The sequence below is a fragment of the Porites lutea genome, chromosome 10 (assembly GCF_958299795.1).
Source record: "Porites lutea chromosome 10, jaPorLute2.1, whole genome shotgun sequence".
Lineage (NCBI taxonomy): Eukaryota > Metazoa > Cnidaria > Anthozoa > Scleractinia > Poritidae > Porites > Porites lutea.
The window spans coordinates 27,180,954-27,207,648 of NC_133210.1; the positions used below are offsets into that span (position 1 = coordinate 27,180,954).

The 26,695-nt window shown below is 37.5% G+C and overlaps 2 protein-coding genes across 2 annotated transcripts; one reads left to right on the forward strand and one right to left on the reverse strand.

The window, feature by feature from the left end:
• Positions 1 to 30: 30 nt before the first annotated feature.
• Positions 31 to 3,862, forward strand: LOC140949917 (trafficking protein particle complex subunit 4-like). The gene is made up of 5 exons (XM_073399073.1): positions 31 to 207; positions 310 to 484; positions 1,421 to 1,524; positions 2,312 to 2,438; positions 3,213 to 3,862. The coding sequence occupies exons 1-5, from the start codon at positions 36 to 38 to the stop codon at positions 3,286 to 3,288; spliced, it is 654 nt and encodes a 217-aa protein (XP_073255174.1). The 5' UTR covers positions 31 to 35; the 3' UTR covers positions 3,289 to 3,862.
• A 6,738-nt stretch (positions 3,863 to 10,600) lies between these two features.
• On the reverse strand, positions 10,601 to 26,674 carry LOC140949809 (uncharacterized). The gene is made up of 14 exons (XM_073398940.1): positions 26,517 to 26,674; positions 24,413 to 24,513; positions 23,645 to 23,708; positions 22,720 to 22,783; positions 21,792 to 21,838; positions 21,491 to 21,556; positions 20,145 to 20,363; positions 17,958 to 19,326; positions 16,681 to 16,743; positions 15,633 to 15,767; positions 14,615 to 14,815; positions 13,222 to 14,052; positions 11,983 to 12,192; positions 10,601 to 10,938 (listed from the first exon to the last, which is right to left on the reverse strand). The coding sequence occupies exons 1-14, from the start codon at positions 26,532 to 26,534 to the stop codon at positions 10,766 to 10,768; spliced, it is 3,561 nt and encodes a 1,186-aa protein (XP_073255041.1). The 5' UTR covers positions 26,535 to 26,674; the 3' UTR covers positions 10,601 to 10,765.
• Between the last annotated feature and the right edge of the window lie 21 nt (positions 26,675 to 26,695).

Sequence of the window (26,695 nt, forward strand, 5' to 3'; positions counted from 1 at the left end):
TCTCGCCAGGCCTCTTCCATCACCCGGTATTCAAGATGGCGATTTTCAGTGTGTACATCTTGAATCGAGCCGGGGGACTTATTTATCATTACGACCACGTTACGCCAAAAAGCGAAGTGGAACAAGCATTTAGCTATCCTTTAGACATTGTGCTACGTGAAGATGATAAAATAACAGTGATTTTTGGTGAAAGAGATAATATAAAAGGTAAGTTTAAATTCAATGATCATGAGACATCTTATTTCCACTCAGTTTATAAAGCTTGTACAATGTAATTATATTAAAAGCAATAAATTTCCTTTAAATTAGTTGGACATGCCTTGTTGGCGATTAATGGCGAGACCGTCACAGGAAGGCGTCTGTCTGATGGGAGAGAAGCTATGGAAGTTATCAGAGATCCGGCGAACTACCCTCTTAACTTGAAGTTCGGTCGGCCAAAGCTCACAACCAACGAGCGCATTATGTTAGCAAGCATGTTTCATCCGTAAGTCAATCATGCTTAATACTAAATTTAATGTTATGGTCCACCGACAAAGAAATAACACAACACACAAGGCTTCGAAGATGATGTGAACTGTGGAAATACAAATGTAAATGGAGATATGATCGTTGCAGTGGTAAGTGGAAATATGGGGAATTGCAAATTAACCTGAGAAGAATTTTGGGACTTCAGTGGGATTTAAACCCATGGCCTCTGCGTTAACGCTGCAGTGCTCTACCAGCTGAGCTATGAAGACCCATACATTGGGAGCAGGCCAATTTGTTGAGTTCATCTTAACCCGTGAGAGGAATGAAAAATTGAATGAAGATGAACTGAACTGCTTTGGTGGGAGAAATTGGGCAGGGAAAATGCCCGAATAAAACCCACCAACTGGATAACCCATCGGATGAGGGGTTTTGGCACATGGCTCCTAGGGGGTGCCTCATGCCTACACTTAAAGGGGAGCACGATTCACACATCCATGTGGCTGGAATTACTTGTATGTCCTTGGTCAAGTAAACCAAGTCCAGCAGTATTCCCATCTCTCCCCACCCCCTGACAGGGCTTTAGCACAAGTCTGAAGGGGTGCTGCAAACAGCGATTCCCCACCCAACCCCCCAAAAAATGCCAAGTAGAACAAGAAGTTCCTTGTGCTAAGCCCAGTCCCGAAAGACCCTCTCTCCAGTTAGATGCAAAGGGGGGGTGCTTACTCCAGGTGGCTTGTTTTTGGTAAGATCAATGGTAAGTGACCCAGAGGTAACCCCTGCTGACCCCGTTGAGGAATGGAATAGAGTGAGGCATTGGTGGAGAAAGGGCAAGCCAGGTAGTGAGTACCTCAGGGATTAGAGCAAGCTAACTGGGTGCATTTTATGTCAATTACACCCTGATTAAGCCTTGCATAATCTTATCACTATTATATGTAACTTGATTTGTTTGCAGGCTGTATGCAATCTCTGCTAAACTGTCTCCAGAACAAAGATCTTCTGGAATTGAAGTATTAGAAGCAGATTCCTTTAAACTTCATTGCTACCAAACACATACTGGTAGGTTTTAAATATATTTAAAGATGTTCCTGTATAGTTTGTGAACGGATCAAGAAGATATCAGGGTCAGATAAAATAAGGGAAAGGTCAATATAAATAGCTAATGGCCAAAATTCCTCTCTGTCATTTCCTGACAAAAAGAACTTATATACCATACTACTAAGAATGTAATAATTCTTAAAGAGTATCAGTTGTTATTATTTTAAAAGCATGAGTGTATGCAAGAAAGCTTAGGAATTTTGATGAAGAAGTTATTCACTAGCCTGATAGATTTGTTACAGTTGAATTTTAATTTCAGGTGGTCTTTGTATAGGTAATAGCATGATTTGTAGTGATATTTGGCATAAATACCACGAGTGATATTTCGAAATTGTTGTACGTAATTTCACGAGCCGTTAGGCGAGTGAAATTTGAGTCAATTTTGAAATATCACTAGTGGTATTTATGCCAAATATCACGTACAAATCATGCTATTATTTGTTTATGCTACTACCCGCAAAGGTTTTGTAATTTTCACATGTAGGTATTTCAAATTAAGCTGAAATACCACTGCTCTTAGCCAATCAAATTGAAGAAATTTCTCACGTAGTAGTATAAAAAGGATAAGCACAAAAATGTTCTAACTAGATGAAATTGTTCCAGCTCATGTATGAGTTAAATAAAATCCCCTCTGATGTAAACAGTTCATCTTCTTGGTAAAATTTTTAATATATTAATAAATTCCATATCAGCCATATCTGCATATGAGTTTAAATTTACTCTCTTTGTGCTTCTTGAATTTCAACAGGATTAAAGTTCATTGTGCTAACAGACCCAAAACAACTTGGAATGGATATATTCTTAAAAAAGATTTATGAGCTTTATTCAGATTTTGCCCTGAAGAATCCATTTTACTCACTGGACATGCCCATAAGGTAACAACAAAACAGTATGTATGATTTTACAAAACTTTATTTAACCAGAAATTGCTTGAGCGTAGATGAGGAATAACTTTCAGAGAGAATTATTTTGCCTTAAAACCCAGTTAGTGATGTCAGAATACTACTTACATATAACTATTATAAACTAAGAGTACATTTAACCCTTCAAGCCCTAAGAGTGATCAGCATCAAATTTCTCCTCGCAATATCAATGCTTTGTAAAACAGAGTGGTCATGGGAATTAGAGACATGATCACACAAGATGAATTTGCTTGATATTTTATCAACTTCTCCCCTCCACTACTTCTGTAGGAAATGAGAAGGAGCGACAAATAAGATATCAATTTTTGATCTTAGGGATTAAAGGGTCAATGTATTAAGCATTGTTATTTATTGAGGACACTGCTTGTACATCTCCTACCGGAGATATTTGTTTACATGGTCATCCAAGCCACTTGAAGGTCTAGCCATTTGCAGGGCAAATGGATGGACCTTGATTTATAAAAAGGGTCTATGCTAAATAGCAAAGTTATTGTTTTAAGCTTGAGAACAGATGCTTAACTTGTATTTTTGGTTTGCAACCACGTGGCAAGGCAGCCATGTTGGTAGACAAAGCAATACAAATTTTTGTTTGCAGAATTTGTATGAAAAAGGGGTTTAATTCCCAGCGGAGGGAAACACTGTTATTCTTGTCAATTGACATGGCCGCTGTGACGTCAACAGTGAACCAGCAATAGTGCTGATTTAACTAGGCTTCTCTCTCTTTAGGTGTGAACTGTTTGACACAAACTTACAGAGAGCGTTGGATCAGGCTGAGAGGTCAAGCAATCCCTCTTTAGCTTAAAGAAGGCAGCTACATTATGTGTGGAGGAACATGAACTTGAAACCCCAAGAAATAATAATAAAAGCGACAATGATAATAGCAAAGGTCACAATGGAGAAAAAGCTTTTGTCAATCAATTCAAGATTTAATATGGAGTTTGGCATAACAAGCAGAGACACACTGCATACAAAAGATACCACATACAAGTAATAATGCCAGGTTTTGGTTGAAGATCAGTCACATTTTTAGCATGCTTTCCAACAAAAGATGCAAGAAGGCGGTATTGTTAAGCTACGTAAATACAAAAGAAGAAAAGTTTACCTTACAACTATGTATTGTTATCAAAAGTATCCAATCTTAAAATTGATCTTTTTCGCCTACTCAATGATGGTTTGCTTAGCTAGAACACAAAATGCTATCTGAATTTACTCCTAGAGTTTTTTGACAATTATAATTTTAATATTATTTTAAGTACATTCGTTTAGATAGAAAAGCAAAGTGGTAACTATGGTCAAATTCTTTTGTATGCATGTAATAATAATTAGGAAATATTAATGTATATGTAAAAGAACACTTCATGTACATAATAACTTGTAATAAAGTCACATTACAATGGAGGAACATTGTTAAACTTCTTTGTGGATTGTTCATCAGAAAAATTACTTTTCATTTTACTGTGACCAATGATTTAAGTGTAAGGTACAAAACAGAATGCTTATTGCGCTTGAAACTTGTTTAATTTTTACTTTTGTGTCAGTGGGTAAAATCCTAAAATGAAACAAATCAAAAAAAGCTTCTAAGCTGTATGCCAAAGGAATACTGTTGCCAGTGCCACAGAGGGAAATAAACTTCTGGTTAAGTCTGTCTGCAAAACAGCACTGAAATCTGTGTACAAGGAGTTGAGTATGTGCCACAATTGACCTGGTAAAAAGCCATTGTCATTTTGCCAATCAGGTTGCAGGGAAATTCAAAACACATTTTCATAAATTGCTGAGCCATTGAAAGCCCAGAACAAGGATATTGGCACTTCTTCACAGACATAACTAACAAGGGTTGTATTACCTCTGTGACACAATAAAATCCTGAAGTCTCATCCCAAAGTGAAAACTTCGGAATAGTGATTTTTCATGGTGCTGACTGTGCTGTAGTTTACAGAGTTGACTGTGCTATAGTTTAAGAATTCCTAAAATGGTCAACTCTGTTCCTTAGTAGTCTCAGGGGCAGCCTTGGAAGCAGTGTTGACCGGGGCAGGCTTCTTTAAGTTTAACAGTTGAACAGGAACATTAAGGGGGTTTAAAGAGAACAACTGGGATTTGGGACGGCTGGAACTACTGCCTGCATCAGAACTGCCTTGTCCAGTGGTTCCTGCAGCTGTTGCCATGATTTCTTTGGACTTATTAACTACAAATTGAACTTGACTGCTTATATCATGACCCGCAAGCCGTCTTTCTAGGTCATTTAATAAATCCAGAATGACTGATGCATCTGAAGCAAGAAATAAGAGAAACAGATGAGGATTATGTGAAAGAAAAATGCTCTTTATTTGAGTGTCAAAGTATTAAGCACAAAGTTACTAATTGGGGACACTGTTTTTACATCTCCAACTGGAGATGGGAATGGGACCACTATTTTACCTGGTCATCTGAGCCACCCAAAGGTCCAGCCTCTTGCAGTGCAAAGGGAGTCCCTTCATTTCTCAATTATGTTAAGACCCTGAGTATTGGTCTGGCCCCCGGGAATCAAACCTGCAACCTTCTACTCTGCAGTCTAGCACTCTACCAACTGAGCTAACACTGTCACAGTAAATTCATAACACTTAATTATAAATTATGGTAAAGACATAAATTATGATATCAGACACAAGGAGTGTTACCCATCCAGGCAACTACACTAGGCCCATAGGTAGGATTTTAGTTAGGCAGGTACTTAGGAGCCTTAAAAGTACAAACCAGTTAGAGGGGGTAGGGGGTGGGCTCCAGGAATATCTCAAGTTGCACATGGCATTAAGGTGGCCATATTGGTGTAGCAAATCAATAAAATGGGGGTCAATTTGGTGTACTATGGCTTGGGTCTTATTTCTCATGTAAAACTTCTTTTTGTTCCAAGAAATTTGCATGACAGCTTACTACATGTGTGAAAATGATCTATAGTCCACTGTCAGATAAAAGATATCACTGGTAAAACATGGAACTCTTAGAGCACCTTTCAAAGACTTTGGCTGCGAACCTTGGGCTTACACTACTGAGGAAGTTAATAGATTGCAATCTTTAGGAAAGTAAAACATTGCTACCACTTGATCTTGGCCAGGTAGAGAATAGCTAAGTAAGTGACGAGTTCGGAACCAACAGGGGGACCACAGAAGGAAGAAAAAGGGGGAAAAGAAAAAGGGGGAAGTGATGAATGTGCACCTGTTGCATCCCTCTCCCTACAAGCTGGCAAACACTGAGAGACATTAAGTTATTATAATGCATGATACCACTTACCAAGTGGGGTAAGGTCAGGTGGTGGCTGTTCTCTCATGACTCTACTAAGCAGTGTGTATATCTGACTGTAGTCCGGTGCTGGGTTGCCTGTTGATCAACCACTTGATTATTTTGAATAAGGAAGTGGTTATTACTTTAAGTGTGAAGATATTTTTTATCAGCAATGGTGATGTTGTCAACCACCGCGGTACACATTGTCCTTCTCAGTAAATCAACACTATCGCGTGACGAAGGCCTGCAGTACGCGGCTGAAACACTGCGATCAATATATCTAATAACGTCTTATTTCGGTCCAAAAGTCACTGCTCATTATACACACAGGAATGCTGATTTGAATTATTTAATACCATGCAGCAGCAACAATTCAACTTACAGATTCGATTTTCAAAATAACCAATTCACTAAGGAGTATGCTTGACCTGGCTTGACTGTATTATTATTATATTATAATCACTGGTACATCTGACATCAAAACTAAGAAATATTTGTATAATTTGGTTTTCTTACCGGGTTCTGATTGAACTGGTTCCATGGCAGCAATTGTCATAATCTATACAGTGAGCAGGAAGTAGTAACAATTTTTAACAAAGCCTGCAAACAGTACAATTCACTTCCCCCCCACTGAGCATTTTCACAAATACACCTCAGCTCAAGTTGGTGTGACTACATGTGTGCAGGGACACAATATTCATTTATGGGAAATTACTTGGCGTAAACAACATTATTAAAGAGTTTTCAGGGTATTATTTCTGGTGCCTGTTTTACTGATAAGGGTTGAAAATACAGCTGATCATGGTCTGGTATAGGTAAACAAGGGTTTCAGGATTCCAGTGGCACCCACCCACCCTAAAATTCATGATCTAAGTACCCCCTGGGGAAGTAGCAAGCAGTCCTGAGCAGATAACATTCAGAAAGAGTAGGCTAGCAGAAGACTTGTCATCTATATAGACTGTGAAAGATGTGATAATCAGCATGTTGCAAGCATGGAAATAATTTGCTTTTTGGTTTAATAACACTGACAGCATCTGTGTCCAAAAATTAAGCTTGATCCAGACAGATAGATTTTAATAAGACTTCTTAAAACAGGTCCAATAGACCTTTCTCAAGGGACGGCCATTTTGTCTCAAGAGATTTAAAAAGCTTTGTTTATGCACGGCTAGCCTCAAAGAGAGAACTAGGCTAGCCGTGCATGAACAAAGCACTTTCAATCTCCTGAGACAAAATAGCTGCCGAGTGACAATGTCTATGGCGCCATAGCATCTGCCATTGGTGAGAACTAGATGAAAGGGAATAAAAGGAAAATTGTATTATTGTCCATTATAAAAAAGATAAAGATTAAGGGGTGGCAAATGGTACCTTGAAAAACTTGGGTCTCGGAAAATTTTGGCAGGATCACGAAATCTCGGAAACGTTTTTGATAAGCCTCAAAGTCTCGTTTTTGCATGGTTTGTTTTTAATTTTTTTGAGTCTCAAAACTTTTTACCAAAGAGTCACGGGCTCAGATTTCTAACTAGCATCTCAGCGTCTCAGCGAGTCTCAGATTTTACCATTCGCCACCCCTAGATGAGTTGAAGTTAGACCACAGGCCACCCAACCTTTCAAAGCTGAAACATCCCTGTTTGAAGTGTGATGTTAGAGGAATCACTGGTTTGGGTAACTTTGGGTTTCAATGTGTTTATTTTACTATGGGAAGACAAAGGTCCTTGTGTTAATTCCAAAAGCATGTTCCTGGGATATTTTTAAAATCATTTTTATTTTGCTTTGTTCCAGTTTTGAACTGAAAGTAACAATGTTACTGGAATAATAAAATTGCTGAATAAATAAAATGCTATGAACTTACAACATTCAAGTAAATCTAAATTAATAATTACTTTAAAGGGGAACAATATTCTACACACAAACCACTGAGAAGACAGCTGCTACGGAGCAAACAAAACCATAACATCAGCAACAGTGACAACATCGCTTAATAATATAAAGTGAATTGATAGGAAGGCAAAAATAATAAGTTTTTAAGAGTGTAATGCATATTGGTCATTAAACTTACAGTTCTTTTCCAGTGTTGTCATTACCCTTATTGTTCTGTGAGCTCCCTAACAAATGCAAGAGGTGGCCTTTTCAAGGTCCCGCGTACACATACCCATAGGCAGAAACAGTGTTTAACACATACCTGCCTCCATGAGTGGGCAGGACCAAGCACATCCTTTTTCTGATTATTGGATTCTTCATATTGTTCCCCCATAAAGTTATTTTGTCATAATTTATAATAAATCCTTTATTGGCCAAGCATGTTCAGCCAAGATGCCTGGGTATTAGCCTAGTTTTTGTTGTTGTTTTGTTTTTTCGTGTTTGTATAGACCTCAACAGGAATCAAATAAACGCGACAAAAAAGAAGTCAGCTTATATCATCCCACCTTGGCCTCATCACATGCTTGGTCAGTCACACATATATCTTAAGCCCGTCTTTGATAAACTGCAGATTCCAAGCTATACTCTCTTCTCAAAAAGTTCCTAGCGTGAAGTATAATCAAATACTAGGGCTATAATAATTTTAAAATTCTTTTTTTCAAACGAGTAGTTATATTTACTGAGCTTAGTATGACTCTAGTACATTGCAGCACTTCAGGTGACTGCTACAGATGTACACACAACACATTTAAACAATTTTCTTTGCAAAATAAATTCTATTCAGGTCATATAGGACTTATTTGAGCATTTCTGTATCAATAATATATTATAAAAGTATAAGAAGAAGATTGACCTTTAGGTCTTCCTTTTACATTACATACACCACTACTGACAAATCTCTGTATTGATACCCCCTCTTACAAGTACAAAGGTTGGGTCACCACTACTGGAATTGAATCTGGATAAATTTAGGTTTCCGAGAAACTTCCCACCTACCCCTCCCCTTAGCCAACATTTTGCCCTGAGTAAGAGGTAAGTGTTAATGTTAGCTTAGGGGAGGGGTAGGTGGGCAGTTTCCCAGAAACCAGAATTGATCCATGAGTCCTTTGCTAGCTACAATGGGCAACAGAATTGTTGAGACACTCCCTCAACATCTCCCACCCATAGTTGGAGAGTTTTTTTTCCCACAGGTAGCTTGAACAGCAGCACAACGTCCATGGAGAGGGTGGGGCAGGAAAGCTTCATTTTACCCCTTCTGAAATTGGCAAAATGTCAGAAAGGCCCTTTGGGGCAATTTTGTTGCTGATTGTAGCTTGTATTATTTTATATTCAGAACATGTTTACTCCCCTGAAAGACTGTCCACAAAATGTTCTACAAAAATCACATTTTCTGCCAAAAGAAGGATGTTCATAGCAAATATTATTTGCCTTGGGCATAACTAAGACATCTTCTACATTACCACATAAAACCAAATAAAAATTATTAAATAAGAAAGATAAATCAAATTGCCAAAAACTAAAAACAGAAATGAAGCTATCTAGTGCCAGATTTATGTCACAATAAAACAAAATTTCTGAGAAACCTGTTACCTGTTACACTATGTACAACATTGTGTTGGAAGAGCTTTTGTTACTGTTTAGCTGCCTCTCTCACCATTACATTTAAATGCCTTTCAAACATTTTCATCTAAATTTTCTGCATATTTACAAACCAATGTTTAATTGTTTAGCAACCCCATATTGTGCGTGACAAATACGATGTTGGACGAAAATGTTTGATTGCTTAATTGGAGCCAAAACTACTCTCTCTAACCTGTCAAGATTTCCTAGGCCAAGTTAAAGCGAGATTGTTTGCCAATGACTTCAAAATCTGTGGATGAAATACTGTGGTGTTACCATTGAAATGGAACCTCTTCAGCAGTACTTTCACATGGTACTCTTTATTTAGTATGTAGCTCTAACTTTTAAGCCTGTGGATGAAATCTTATGGTGTTACCATTCAAATGAAACCTCTTCTGCAGTACTTTCACATGGTGCTATTTACTTAGTATGTAGTTCTAACTTTTGAGTCTGAAGATGAAATCCTATAGTGTTACCATTCAAATGAAACCTCTTATTTAGTATGTAGTTCTAACTTTTGAGTCTGTGGATGAAATCCTATGGTGTTACCATTCAAATCAAACCTCTTTAGCAGTACTTTCACATGGTACTATTTATTTAGTATGCAGCTCTAACTTTTGAGTCTGTGGATGAAACCCTATGGTATTACCATTCAAATCAAACCTCTTCAGCAGTACTTTCACATGGTACTATCTATTTAGTATGTAGTTCTAACTTTTGACTCTGTGGATGAAATCCTATGGTGTTACCATTCAAATCAAACCTCTTCAGCAGTACTTTCACACAGAATCATTTATTTAGTATGTAGTTCTAACTTTTTGATCTGTGGACGAAATCCTATGTTGTTACCATTCAAACGAAACCTCTTAGGCAAAACTTTTGCACAGTGCTGTTTAATTCCTAGGATTTTACAAAACATGAATTTTTTGCAAACTTTTTACTTTGACCACCATAAGGAGTGAACAGTTTAAGGAGGCCCTGTAAAGGTTAATTCCAACATGCAACATGGGCTTGAAACATTGACAATGATACAAAGATAGACTAAAACTGTGACAGTAGTGAAGACAAGCACATAGAGTCAAATACTTAAGTAAAATTAACAACAGGGACATGGATTATTCCTCCTTACTAAATGAAAGCTGTGGCTTTCAATAACACACCAACTCCAAAGTTCAAAAGCCAAGCAACATTTGTGTTCTTCGCTGCCATCAATCATCTTAGTGGACGTCTCAGAAAACAGAAGTCTACTTCAATGGATTGAAAAGATCATGGTTTTTGAAATGTGATTGTTGGATTTCAGTCCATTTCGTGTTTTCTCTGTTTTATAATTCATTGCCTGTGACTGTACATGTAATTATTATGATTGATGGCAGAGGAAAATGCAAATATTGTGAAGCTGGCATTTAAACTTCAGACTTCCTGTAGTATTGAAAAGCACAGTAAAGAGAGTTGACCATACATAGCATTAGTTTGTTGAAAAACCCAGGTCACTCTGGAGAAACTTGGCTGGGATGGACTAACGTCCACTGGTTTTCAGCAGTCTTTGCTCTGTTATATCGCAGAGTTTTACACCTGGTAGCAATACTTGTGACACATTTACGCCACACAACATTTTGTTGTTCTGGATCAAGGGTCTTTAAAAATCTTTCTGTGACCTCCACTGTGGAATTAAAAAATTAAAAAATATATTAAAGCAATGAGCCACAAGCCACAAGCCTCAAGTAAAGGAGTTGGAGTTGAGGATGCTTGTCTTTAAAAGAGAAGCTTCCAAGAGAAAACTAACAATACCTGTAACCATCATTTTTGTTGAAACACTACACACTACACAATGTACTTGTCTTGGTACATGTATGCCCTCGTCAAAGTCTGATAGCTGGCCAGGGCTAGTTAATTTTTTTTTGGCGAAAGTCAAAATTGCAGAAGAACTGCAATCAATCCTACTCTTCAATTTTTTTTTTTTTTTTTTGGGTGGGGGGGGGGGGGCGTTGGTTGAAAGGGGGGCTAGTAAGTTGGTTGAGAAGATGTTTTATGAAAATCCTCAGTTTTCGTCTAGTGTTTCGATGAAATTTAACAACCACTGAAGGATCATTGACAATAGACAGTTTACAAATTATTTGACCAAAATAAACAAACTAACAGATTGTCAAACAGTTCTTTCTATTTAATTGCTGTAATCTGAACTTTTTTTCCAGTGATAGAAATCATAATAGGGACCTTAACATCAGATGACGGTGACAGCAACAAGAATGTCATAAAAACAATAGTTTTAACTAGCAAAACAACAACTTTGCACGTGCATCACAGTTTTTTGTCCATTTCTTGCCAATTTTACATGACTACGACATGAAAAAACCCAATTCCACGTTTTATAGAGGACGTAAACAAGCAACAACAAAATTTTCTTTCTCTTTTTTAACTTGGATAAGGTTCTTAGGAATTCAACTCCAGGAGAGTTTGCGTACATTCAACAAAGTAAGAAAGATGGAATAATCGCGATGAAGATTGAAAATGAAAAACTGCGATTTCACTTTTTAAGTGACATTTTACCTGCTGTCATCATCCTTGCATCTCATTAAGGTCCCTTATCTGACAGAAACCAGGCTTAACCCTCTAAAACGCGTATATACTCTTTCTCAGACAACAACTATATATGAAATCAAGCGAGTCTGCCTAAATACTATTTTAGTATGCTCTTTTAACATACTTTGTATTGCTTTGATCATTATTGGATCCAGCTGCATCGTGCCACGTTTTCCTCCAGTCACTGTTGATGCCTCCAGCACATCATCTCCAAAAACCAACTCTGCCAGACGCACAGCAAAGTGTGTTGGTTGGCTTGACTTAGTGACAGCATCTAAATATTTCTGACGGGGTATGACTACATTTGGGTTTCCTCCAACTAATACGTGAAAGTCTGTAAGACAAGGATTTCAGATACTGTTAATACAATAAGAGTAAACTTACTATACATAATGTCAACCCAAGTTTAATTGTCAATAAACAACATCCAATAAACATTCTGCAGCACCAAAAAATACCAATGAATAATCTAATATTACTCAATAGCGGAGGAGTGTCTAGAATAAAGTGTCAAGTGATTTCTGATAAACTGCTTGATTGTGCTGTCAGTGTATCTCCAATTTGCCTTGTCCATGCTTGTGAAACAAATATAGACTTTGGTATTACATCACACATCATCCATGCAACACTTTAAGGTGGCTGAGCGCAGTTTTGCGGGCGGTTATTGTAATGACAAACTGTCACCATAGCAAAGTCCTTCTGGACTCTTGTTTCTTTTTAGCTCCTGTGTTGAGCCTGAAGATAACAATGAGAACTTGCTCACTGGCTACCCTTCCTGTTTGCCCTGCTTTTTCCTCCATGGTCCCAATATTTATCATTGTAACTAATGCTACTAGAAAACTGATTAATTGACCACCAAAGCATTGCTCATGCAGCGTGCAAAGAAAGTAATGTCCGGTAGCCCAGGGCTAGTGGATTTTTCTATTGGGCTGGTGCATTCTGTGGATTACTCGCCCAACAGGCAAGTGAAGTTTTTAGGGAAAATCAAATTACAGAACTGTAATCAATTCTGCTGGTCAGCAATTATTCTTTGGAGGTTAGATGAAATGACGCTTGGGCTAGTACATGCTAGCTAAAACTTGCCCGAATGGCAAGCTGTAAAACTGACTTTCTTTGTACCCTGTGATGATCAAAAGTTTAAATAATCTGCATTAGAGTTTGAGAGCATCAAAGCTCAAAAGTTGGGGCACAATCAAAAAGAAGTAAGTGAAGGAAAGGAAAAGGAATGGAGTACTAGCCACTAAACCGTCCCCTACCCCTCTCAACTTCATTGGCTCTTGCTCTAACTTCCATACTAAGCTCTCAAGGGACCCTTGCTATAATAGTAAGCATTTGAGCTAAACAACATGACACATGTACTTACAATCAGCAGTCATTCTTATGCCAGACACCGTGACGCTTTCTTTTGAGGCATTAGGACTACTGGGAAAACTTTGCACCATGTAATTTCCAGAAGAATTGCCAGCCAGAGGTGAACCTTTTTCTTTAGATTCATCATTATTTTCTCCCTCCCGACCACTAACACTCTGCTGTGTGTCTATCCTTGTGCGTTCTTCTCCTGAGACACTCACACTGTTCCCGCTACCCGCTGTCGCATGCCTTGTCGTCACAACAACTGAACTCTGCCTCTGAGCTGTTGATTTGACTTGCGGCTCAACCGAAGTCTGTAAGTTTGAAGGCAAGTGTACAACTGTGATATCTGGGTCAATACCAGGTGGTATAGACCGTTCACCCTCAGTTCCATCATGTTTCTCCATAGAGGAATCAGCAACAGATTCAGGTCTCACGGTGGAGTCTTTCATCGGTGTTATGCAACCAGCATCATTGTAATCACCTTCCTCAGTGCCATTCTTTGTGGGCGTCTTTTCGTCATCTGAGGGTATTCTGATTAGAGGCGGTGTACACCTTGCAGCTGACTGATCAAAACTACCCATGTCACAGTCATCGTCCTCCTCGTCTAACTCCCCTTGGGAGTCATCATTCTCATCATGTTCACTAAGCTGTATTCCTCCACCAACTGCCATGGATGGTAGGCTTACGTCAACATTATTTGCTGATGCTCTCGTTTGTGACCTGTCTTTACGTGGATTCCGTGCTCTCTTGCATCGCTGAGCTATACTGGTCACACAACTTTTCCATAACGCTATCTGCCCTTCATTTGACATGTCTGATGCAAACTGCCGCAAGACTTCCACTGCAGGAGAATTCAGAGAACAGTATTTCAAAAGGTACTATTTTACAGTAATACAAACTACCAATCATAGAGCTGTGCTTTCAGATTTTCAAGAAATCTCACGAATTAGCAAGAAACCCATCACCACAGAGCATCCATCCCTTACTACACATGTTAGACTCAGCCTGTTTTAAGCTTCTTCTAGAGCAAAATTTGTGTTGTTAAAAAATATTTGCACAATCAAATACGGCAATTCAACTTCTAACTAAAAACCTTTAAGCATCTGCTGTCATTATGGCAAAAAAATTTTATCCACTTTGTACAAAAAGTTTCAATAACAAAAATCTGAGAAGTATCCATCTGACAGACAAGTAAAAAAAAAAACAGTTTTCATTTCTCCATCAAATGAAGAAAAAAGGATTTTAAAATCACCGAGCATTACTCACAGTCATCATCATCAACATCATCATCATCATCATTATTATTATTATTAATGGTAAATCCAACACACAAAGAAACACCCTTTTTTAGCATCGCCTTATTTATCTTGCCCATTACACACAATAAATTAAAATTAAAATACCTTTGATTGCATCCAATATGACTGGATGTAGGGCTGCTTTGCCTCCAATTCCATAGGGTGTGGATTTGATCAAGACGTCAATGCCGAACAGCTTCTCTGCAAGGCGCAGAGCAAAGTATTTTGGGCGTCCTTTAGACTTATCCAGCATGTCTTCCAGGTCATATTGGGTGAGTACCACATAGGGATTGTAACCAATTGACACTATAAAAAATACAGGACTTTGTTAGTCTCTTCACAAACACTGTGCAGTCAAATCACTCCAAACAGACATGGTTCTAATTAAGTGTCTGTAATGTCTGTGTTGGTTTTGGTATCTCATTGAAATTAGGTATTTGGCAGAATGTTTGTATAGCACTACAATGGAACCCTCAACTGGTAACTCAAACTCAGATAACACAAATTCCCTGCTTACTTGATTTAAATTGCATTTCCCTGAACAAAATTTACCCTGATGACTTGAATTCTGGTACTTGCAACTCACCATGATGCTATCGCATCGAGTAATCTTATAAGTCATAATGGCTTAACAGAGTAAGAATGCTACATTTTCTGATGAGATAAATTCAATTTGCACTGTACTGTATACTGAGGTGCTGAAAATTCAGGAGACTATTGATTATTAACATGGCAAATTCATATTCAATTGGCCGCGGTAACTTTTTCCTTTCCCTTCAGAGTTCGAGTTAACCCTTTAAGTCCCAATAGTGATCAACATCAATTTTCTCCAAACAATATCCATATGTTGCCAAGAGGAATGGTTATGAGAGTTAATAAAATGATCACTTAAGAGAAAATGCTTTGATCTGTTATTAAACTCTCTCAACTAATTCTTTAAGGAAATGTATGAAGATCATTATGGAGAATTTATATGTGGACATTGGGGCTTAAAGGGTTAATGGGTTTGACTGTATATATTTCTTGGGACTTTACAAAAGAGAAATTTGAACTATTTCTTTGGTCACCTTTTAGGAATGAAAATCGTGACTATGCAATGGATAAACAAACTTTTTTACCCTACCAAGTTGTAAAGAGTCCCCTTTAGAAGGATCAAGGTTCTTGTGGTAATCTGTGACTATAGCAGAAAGGCAAGACTGCCACTGATCTTGATGCTCGGAGTTAGGATGATCTGTGATGTAGTTACTGATCAACATGGCTACAATAATAAAAAAACAGCTTAAATACACATGTAACTAATGACAAATGAATATAATATATTATTGTTTCTTAATCCTACCGCTGTAGGATTAGCTCAATTGTTAGAGCAATTGACTGCAGAGCAGGAGGTCACAGATTCGATACCGGGGGCGGGACCAATAATCACGTCCTTAAAATAACTGAGAAATGAAGACACTGCCTTCACTCTGCAAATAATGGCTAGACCTTCGCATGGCTCGAATGACCACGTAAAATGGCAGTCCCGTCTATAGAAGGAGACGAAAAAATAGTGTTGCCAATTAGTACTTTCATGCTCAATACAATGGCACTCACAGTAAAGTGCTTTTTTTTAAAATAATAATGATAAGTTTTCATTTCTTGTCCTGTGGTTCATCAATAATTTTTGGTCTGTAACTTAATTTACAAAACAAAGTTTAAACAGAAATAATCTTTCCTTCACATTCGAAACATCTCATTACTTTAAGTTTTAGGACTATAAACTGTAAATGACACATCCTTGTTTTTTCCCATAAAAATTACATTTGTTTATGGCAAAAAATTCTCATTTGGGCCAGAAAAAGCAACAAAAAATTCCTTCTGTAATATTAAGAATGGACTTCAAACTTAACAGAGATGTATTTTTTAAACCTGGTTTTCCTGTTTTTATGTCTTATCATATGAAACAAAAATTTAATTCCCAGTGTGTGTGACAAGAATCTTGCACATTTCATCATATTTCATTTTGGGTGTCCCAAAATGAAATATATCATTGAAGAGCTTTGTATATCGTAAAAATATAACAACTTTTTTTTTTTTTTTTTTTTTTTTAAAAAATATATATATATATATAACAACTAAATGTACTAACAATAACAGCCTGTAACTCTAGACTACACTGTCACTGAATTCACCTGCATTCAATAACTCTTTTGGTGAGGCTGCATCCATTCTTTGTTTATCACAGGCTTCAATTGCTGTAAAAACAAAAATGTTTGTTATCTACCAGAACTTGCTTCCACAAGAGTGCTCTCATTTACAATAATATTATTAATTTATAATTCAACACCAGACATGCCGTCTTGCTGTTCCTGTTCCTGTTCTCCACTAGTTATATTTGGGCAGGGACAGCAAAGAAATTTACAGAAAGGCTTGATTTGATGCACGGACAGAGTTGTTGTTTTTATGAAACCTATTCTGTTTTGGACATTTCCTTTGCTGTTGCCATCATAGTTTGTAAGGTCGCCATTAGAGGTAAGGGGATATGGATTTCCCCTGGTTTTTACAAGCATAACCCCCAGTTACTTTGATAAAAAAAAAAAAAAGAAAAAAGAAAAGAGGAACCAAAACGGCCACTTAGCTGTGCATTTTCCCACCTACTCATTAAATATACCCAGCAATTTGAAATCTTAATGGCAGGACAGAGTCTTGTAACAAAGAGCAGTGACACAGGAAACCCATGGACCAGGACAGCCTTACATGTATAAAACACCGACAGCAGAGATTAAGATGTGCATGTCCTTTATAAAGGCACGTTTGTGATATACAACCCCCACCCCTTCCCTCCTAGACCAAAACAGAATGATTTGTCACTCTAAACAAATTAAAAAATATGTTTCTGAATTGTTAAAAAATGCAGTCACCATCAGATCAAGAAGAATGATAAAACATTTTAATCAAAATGACTGATGTCATCCAACTTGCAATTAGAATCGTAATCAGAAACCTACATGTAGTCTTGCAACTACAGTGACTTTGTTACAAATAATAGTTATGGTGAGTCCTGGGACTCATCTTGTGAAAAATAATGACTCCCAGTGCAGAGCCAATGAGTTCCAGTCCTAAATTGATCATGCTTGGGCCTTTAAGTAACCAGACAGTTAATCTGGAGACAGTCTCCAAAAGTCTTTATTACAGTTTACTGAAATTAAAATATAGTCCTTCTATTTAAAGTGCAAAAAAGACTGACATACATATGCATTATTAAACAACAGCCAAAATAACACTCACAGAAATCACAAAAACAGGATATTCAGACTATGAAAACATCTTCGGATTTATCAATCTTTGCATTCTATGGGACGCATACCATGAACAACTTTGGGGATTTTTATGCATCAAGGATGCAGGATGCAGAGGTAACAAAATCACTGAACTAAGGCCAAAAAATAATGAATCAATATGTACTTACTTGCCCTTCTTATAACTGACTCTGCGGCAGACAATGCATCAAGATCTTTTGCTTTCCCACTTGGATTCCTTAAAGTTGTTTCACCAGTTTGTGCATGGGGCAGCGATAGTGGTATACCATACGCCTTGCTGGTAGATGGCTTTACATTTGTGGTATGCGAAAGAGTGATATATCCAGGCGGAGTGCTTGTTTGAGCTGATGTGGGTGTTATACTCTGTACTGGCTGCCTTGGCAAATGCCTGGTTTGTGAACTCGGTAGTGAGATGACAGGGATGGAGATGTTAGGTGCAGGGGAAACATGTTGGGGTAAATGGCTTGACACCACCTGTGAATTGTTTCCAGGGACGAACCTTGCCGCAGGACTTCTCACAACTGTGCTCAAAACTGGTGAGGCTGACAAAGTGTTATGAAGGTCAATGTATGACGGGGGCAATGATGACACAGTGGTTTGGACTGAAGCGAAAGTATCTCTACTAGGTGTCACATATGTCCGTTGCGGTGCTGTAACATTCAATTGCTCGGACATTGGACCTCTTTGCTGTGATGAAGCCATTGAAACCACTGTAGTTTGATCTGAATTAGCAATGGCAGTTACAGCAATGCTAGGAGAAAGATTAATGACTGATGCAACAGAACTGGTTCTATTTGACAATGAATGACATTCTACGACCACTGGTAGACAAGGTTCTTGTCTTAAAGACTTTTCTTCACACCTTTCAGGTAGACGTTCTTTAGGAGGAATGGTGGTAGTCACTTTGGTTGGAGACTCAGAGGGAACATTTATTGATGATCCACAATTACTTGTAGACACTGATGAATCAGCTGTTATGGGTGCACTAGCTGAACACAATGTTATTTCAGGCAAGGGCGTGCTGCTTTGTATTTCTTGTGATTGAGGCAAAGGATCTTTGTGACTGTCTATAATTAAATTTGCAGTACACGACTCACTGCTGCTTTTCCTAGATGATACGCTCTGCGAAATAGTAGATGAAGTTTGTACTGAAGTCCTGCTTAAAGAAACTGTAGAAATCGTGTCATTCTTCTCATTAATTGTACTGCTCTCTTTATCAGAAACAGCCATTGAACTTTCTTGTCTTTTATCTTGTTTACCATCTCTACAAGAACTGCACGAACCCAGAACAGGCTGGTGTATAAGGTTTGCATGAGGAGTTGTTTGGATAATTACAGGTCCTCCACAACACCCATGAGGAGCATTATTACTAAGACTATCAAGTTTGCTGGTGATCTTTATAAGCATATCCATAAGAGATGACTGAGTTGATGAACCATCAGATCGAAGATCCTCAAGCGTGGACTCCAAAACGGAAATTTTCTGCATCATTTCCTTCTGATTATTGAGCAGATCCTCCTGAGAAAACATAATAATGAAACAAAATAATCATGCTTCAAAAAAAGTTGCTAAGACACAATCTTAGGTAATTGAGTTAGGCTTGAGTCAATGCATGTAGTTGTTCTTGTTGGTAGCAGATGATGCAAGGGACAAGAGGACCTCTCGGCAACTACCTTTTCCTGTATGTTTTGAACTGTTAATTGTGGGCGAACCTCATCCTTGAAGCTTGATTACCAGTGCTTTTCAGGAAAGAGAGCTGCAAAAAAACTAGTCTACTAGTACTCTAGTCCCTCTTACCTTCCCATCGATGATTTCACTTGGTTGCAGGTTGGTGTAACTTTTACTGACTTATCAGTGCCAAGGAGCCTTGGTGAGGCCATCTGTGTATGGAGGGGTGGGGTATGGAGGTCCTGCACATTGCTTGCCATAAGTACCTCCCAGCTAACATAGTGGATTTTGAATGAAAACACCGTCCCCTTCCCCAATCAAACTTCAATTTTAACCAATTTGTCTAACTCCAGATAGTTCAACCAATCATTTCCTTTGCACCCTTCAGGTTAAAAAATTAGCACATGAAAAAATAACAGATTCCCATTTTTGGATATTTTAGGGCATTTAAAGAATACCCATGATAAAAATCCCAAATTTGGCAAAGTGAGACAAGTCCCAACCAGGGAATTCCCAACCAAGTTCCCTGTTTGGGACTTGTCTCACTCTTCGAAATTTGGGATTTTTGCGGGTATTCTTTAAATACCCTAAAATATCCAAAAATGGGAATCTGTTATTTTTTCCTGTGTAGGATCCCACTATGTGACTATTTAACTTTGTTCCCTTACCATAAGAGAGTTAGTCCTTTGAAACTGTTCCTCTGTAACAATGTTTGGTGATAATGTATTTTTGTGATGATCAGAGTTGCTCGTGAGTTCAGGAACTTGCTGTTGTTCTTCCTCTTTCCCGTCACCATTACAGTGCAGTTCCTCATGTGTACTTGTAGGAGCATTTTCACTTCCAGAATCTAAGTCTTGGCATTCTTCTTCCCTTGAAGTTTGTGTCTGCTATGAGAGGCACGAGGGATGCCACTCCAGATTGAATATTACTTTGATTTCATAGTTCGTACAACTTTTGTTACAGAAAAATCAAGGAAAACCCGAGACCTTTGTTAATACAAAATTTTAATATTCAGGCTGTACATTTCACATGAAATTAGTGCAAAATTTTGGTCATTTTAGCTCTGGCACTTCAAAACATTGTACGAACCATGTAATCACCAAGGTTTGACAAAGGGTTCAAACACTGTATGGTTATTCTTTATCAGTAAATTTTACACAACATTAAATTAATCTAAGTTAAGCTAAGTACCAGTTAAAACCATAGTCTGCACTTTGTCTGACATTTCAGTAATATACAGGGGCCATATTATATCAAGAATAACGGTCTACAGTACACTATTAATTTTGTAATGAATCTGAATTAACCAGTTACATGAACCATAAATTTTACTGAGCAAGGGTCATGATTGACATTAATTATACTTTACAATAATTATTAATTTAATAACATTATTATTAATCTTCCAGAACATGCTTTTGGAATTTAGAACAGCTAATTAATCCAGGACTGAAAATATCTGAATAAAGAGCATACATTTACCAGGAATTACATTTACTAGTAGTTGAGACAGTCACGTCCAGGGTGGGGCAAACTTTGACAACACTAGCCCTTTTGATGGCAGTCTCACCAATGAGTACCCTACCAATTAGTGTATACCCAAATTTTATTTCCTTAAAAAATGGTTGGGGTGCATTTGAAAAATTCTGAAACGACCATAGAAATAACCAGAAACTCAATCTGGTAGAGACATTTACATTCACAAATAATATTCTAAAACAAGAACTAGCAGGAACAACTACACCATTAGCTCCCATTAGCACTGAGCTCAAGACAACTCTGGTGATGGTCATTTTAGATCTTCACACCCCACAATTTTTATCCCCTAAAAAATACAATAAGCAATTTCATAAGGGAGTCTTACAGAAGGAAGTTAAAAATATTACATGTATATTTAATCAAAACAGAATAACACATCTCTGATTGGGGGGAGAAACAAAACACATTCAAATCCACCTAGTTTATAGTTTTTCAAAACACAAACATGGTGTTGTATAATTTATCGTACTCTTACCTGTGGTATGCATGTGCCATCTACATCATTGTCCCCTCTTAATCTCTTCGTAGCATTTATCCACCCCTAAAGAACAAAAGAGTCAGATAATAGGATGTTACACAGAGGTAAGAAGATGTGAATTTTACATTTTCAGAGTAAGAAAGAAAAGTTTTCCTTGAAGAGAAAATGTCTATATTATTATTATTGACTTGATGATGAAGACACTGAAACACACTCTAATTTTATCCATGTTATGTTTGCTTGTTCATCCACAACTAAACAGACAAGCACTACAAGTTATGAAATTATGTCTAAATACCTCTAAAGGTCCAGTATCTTTTGGTGCAATTGGCCGTTTGCTTGAAGCTAAAAAGAACAGATTGGTTTTGATAAATATATTGTCAAGTTTCAAAGAAAGTACTATCCAGTCCTGAAGCCTTCTGCCAATACTTTGGCTCTTGAACATACTTTTAGTAATGTTACAGTCTTTAAGGCAACAACTTTCTTATTGGGCACATACAAATAACAATTTTATCATTGGCCATGATTGAATCATTGAATATTAAATATTTGACTCTTCTGGCCAAAATTGTATAGTACATAAACAACCAAAAAAATGGGCCAAAATTGATGCCATTTGTCATTCATCAAAGTCAATTGCATGAGCATTTTCACAATTGTTGCACTTGCACAGCATGAAATCGCTACAGTCAACTTCTGCTAACTCGAACCCTCACTAACTCGAACCTTGCACTAATTAACTCGAACCGAAATTGATTTCCCCTGGATTTCCTTTATACACTTACTATAATTTTACCCTCAGTAACTCAAACCTCCCACTAACTCAAAGTAATTTTTGTTTCACTTCAGGTCATTTCTATAAAAAGTTACCCTCCATAACTCAAACGATGCTTTAAGTAGTAACCTGCAAGTTGAAAAAAAGTGTGCAGCTGTCCGAATCAATGAAATTATTTTAACAACCATGAATCGGCATGTTACTTGCTTTCATTCCCCATCTCATTCCCTTATTTCTGGCTATTTGCTTCGAATTCCCGATAAATCGAACTCCTGTTAACTCAAACTTTTTTATTTCACTAGAAGCTTTGAGTTATCGGGAGTTGAAGTTTGTATAAGAAACACATGCCTCTACTGATTGCATTGCACTGTCTGATCTTCAGCAACCTAACTGTTGTAAGACTGTTCCTGAATTCAGATTTTGCTTTTTTTTATTTTGATTTTTAACATACATGATGTCCTTCTTGCAGTTGCTGTTTGCTTCTCTGCCTTGAGTTTTTCAGCAAACTCTTTCACCTGCAAAAAAAAATAATGACAATATTATTAATAATATATTAACACTTTAGGTTTGTCAACAGCGAGAGATTCAATTTTTTTTAATATAATGGCCGACGCCACAAGTGAGAGAACTCTGATTGGAGTGAACTCTGATTGGCTACCTTCATCGGCATGACAGGTCTATCTTGCCCACTTTGGATTTCCAGCTTTGTTCTTTGTTTGTTTGATCCTATGACCAAACTTGTTCAGATGGCTAACTACTGACCTTGTTTTTGTTTCATTCCAAAAAACTGCAGCAAAAACCTTTCCCAGTATCCAATCAAACCGACTGAACAAGCCTCATCAATAACACTATGTATTCAGTATAACAATACGATACGATACAATACGATACAATACTTTATTTAACGTGGAAATTACGCTTAGCTATCAGCTAGTTTACAGGTAATCCACGGCCCTAATTATATTCCTAAAATTTAAAATTAAAAAAACAACAACAACAACAACAAAAATTATATTACAAAAATTTAAAATTAAAAACTAAAAATATACAATAATTCATATAAAATAATATGACATACATATAGAGCAGTGTTTGACATGTACAAGTGCTCAGTAGTCCGAAAGGACTACAATTAATGTGATTATTTATGATGACAGTCCACTGGGAGATCGGTCCAAGAATGCACATGGCCTATAGCTCTTATGCTCCTTGTGGTTCCCTTTTTCCTGTTTTGGATTTCTGTGTGGTGGGCAGCATTAAAGGGGGCAGACTAAGGGTTGCTAAGCATTGTACAGCAAACATGGCACAAACCTTGTAGCTGACAAAATCTCCACATTTTTAAATGGATTAATATAAAACTACAATCAAGCACTTACCTGGTTCATTGTCTTTGAGTTCACTTGCCTTGTAATCCAGCGCCAATTGTTTTTACCATCATCCCTAACAAAATTTTGTCGATGCAAATAATCTTAAAATGCAACTAGCCTTTTTTTTTTGCAAAACAAAATGTTTTTCCTTATGACATGTATGAAAAAGTTATTGTGGTTGATAAAAACCCCTTGAACTTTGGTCTCTCAACTGAGCCTCCTTCTCCTCTTAACACTTTAAGTCCCAAGATTGACCAACATCAATCTTCTCCTAACAACATCAATACATTATCAAGAGATAAGGTTATGAGAATTAACAAAATAATCACCTCAGGGAAAATGCTTTGATCTTTTATCAAATTCTCTCAACTATTTCTTTAAGGAAATGTATGGATATTAGTCTGCAGAATTTGCAGCTGGATATCAGGACATAAAGAAAACATTCAGCAGGCATATATTGTCAAGGCTGTGCTAAAAACATTGAAGGGAGACCTTTGTTCTGAGCCTGTGAAATCCAGGGTGCCCAGCTCATGTTTTTTTTATTTTTAAATCTAGCTTCTTCTGGTTGTCCAGAAGCAAAAGCTATGTGCCAGGGGTCACAGGGTGCTACAAGAGCACCGCCTTGATTGTATCACTTCAGAATGGAATTTTATGGACCCCTACACCTCTTTGGAAATTGGCTGTACTGTTACAACCATAGACAACACAGGTACTGGGCATGTTTTCAGCTCTAGAGGAGAATATAAAGGCAAGACTTAATATAAAAGCAAATAATACCTTTTTAACGCGTCCAGGAGTCTTTTCTTCTCCTCTTCACTCCATTCATCTGACTCTTGATCAGTAGCATTTTCTGATGATTTTTTTGCGCTTGATGCACTCTGTAAATAAGAATAATATTTTTACATTTTGTGCAGAGAATGTTAGAGATATTCAACGGGAGGGCTGTCACTTAGACTTCAAGTTACAAGGTTTATGCAATTAGTAAACAGGGAATTGAACTGCTAGGAAGTTCTTTTGGTTCAATTTTCCTTTTGTTTCGTACAAAAGAAGCCAGGGATCATCCTCATAATAGCCCAGGGAAATTCCCGGTACCAGATGTTTACAGACAGCCCTGACCAGTGCCTTCAAGATTACACCTTGTGACCATGGAATTTTCCAGGGTTTATCCATAATTTCAAGAAGAAAAAATGGCTTAACTACTGCCTTACAACATTGCAAGAACAGCAAGAATGCAATTCAGTGAATGACATCTGCCATTTGAAGAATATCTGTGAGACTAAATGTCCTTTTATATCCTGAACTTGTCAAGAAACAGGAAAATGAAGAAACAAATAATACAACAATTATTGCACTCGGCTTAGGCCTCAGTGGATAACATCCTCCAAGGCATGCATAATATTCTTCAGATCATACCTAGCCTTATTCAATAAATGCTTTAATAATAGTTAAGAATAATGACAGTTAAAATTAAAGATTTACAGTGAAACAGTAAATCGCAGTTAGAATAGTATAATATCTTTGTCTCATTGTAGTACAATGGTACAGACAGGTACCAAGGTCAAAATGTTGCAACACTGTCAGGTACATTTTTTAACATTTGTTCTGTATGGCTAGATTCAATAAATACCTCTATTCATATCTCGTTGTACACACCATGTGTTCCTGTGACACTATCGTATGCCATCGTCCGTTAGCTTAGCTTTAGACATATGTCTAGCTATAAAAAGGTTATTTTAGGCAAAATCCTTTATTCGCTTAGCTTCCTTGCTTACTGAACAGTTTACTTGTAGATTTTGTACTTTTTTCCCCTCCCTCCCTCCCTCCCTTTGAAGGCATTGTTGTTGTAACACAAATAAAATGCGGTTAACCTCTTGTATCTGCTATCAGTTAAGTCTCCCAGCAACTTGACCCCAAGCTTCATGTTTTTGCACTATTTCAATAATATTGGGTTTAGCTTTAGCTCTGTTATATGCCAATGTTTAATCGTTTGGCTTAAGCGAATTATGAACTGCCTACACTCGTTCCATTAGGTTGCACAATGCTGAGCCGTAGGTTTTCAGCTTTTAGTGCCTTGAAGAGTAAGGTTTTTAGATTGCATGAGGTTTTGATCCAGCACGGTACACTCCGCTGGGGAGATAGGTTGGGCTCTACTCACGCTTTTGTCACACGGGAAAGTCGGATGTCACACCAATAGCAGAGCAGTGTCCCCCCTTTAACACCAACATGGAGTGTTTTCTTTCTTTGCGTTTTAATTTAATATAGTATTGGAATTGCGTGGTCAATTAACGTTAACACAGGAGTGGTGACATCAAGGAAAATTTTGAACAAAGTGAAAACATCAAGGGAAAATTTTTATCTCAAAACAACAAACAAATTTATGTTAATTTTGTTTTTTAGTTTAGAATGTTTTCAATAAGCTTACAAAGGATATATTTTATTGCAATACCTTTTGTTAAGGAATAGTAAGCTTATATTATAAAAGCTAGATGTCAAAATTACCAATAAAAACCAAAAAAAGTAACTCCTTCCGATTTCTTATTATATTTTTAGAGGGCATTTGGTGGTCATACCTCTGGGAAACAATTATGCAAAATTCTGCATAAATTTCTGTTAATTATTTCCCTAACGGCTGCAGATCGATAATTGATTCCGATCACGCGATCGTTTCAAAATAGCTCGCAAAATTCATCAGTTCTTATCTTAACCTAAAGAAAATGTGTCCGTTGGAGTGATGGCGAAAAGAGCTATCTAAAAATGACCTGTTTAGTCAGTGTTTTGCCGAATATCTTTCCGTTTGGCTAAACGCCAAGGGAGAACTTCCCAAAAACAAAACGCTTAACGAAAACGTTTTAACACGCTCGAAACGCGTCAATGACTTTACCTTTCTTCTTCGTGACATGTTGGCCACCGTTTTAGAACCCCAATGCTTGAATATTCAACGAAATAACAACGCAAACGGCGCCTCCGAAGTATCAAAATCAAACAACACAACGCATCGCCTTCGCACGAAAACACGTCACGTCGCGCCAGCCGCGGCGCTCCAACGGTTGCGTGCGCACC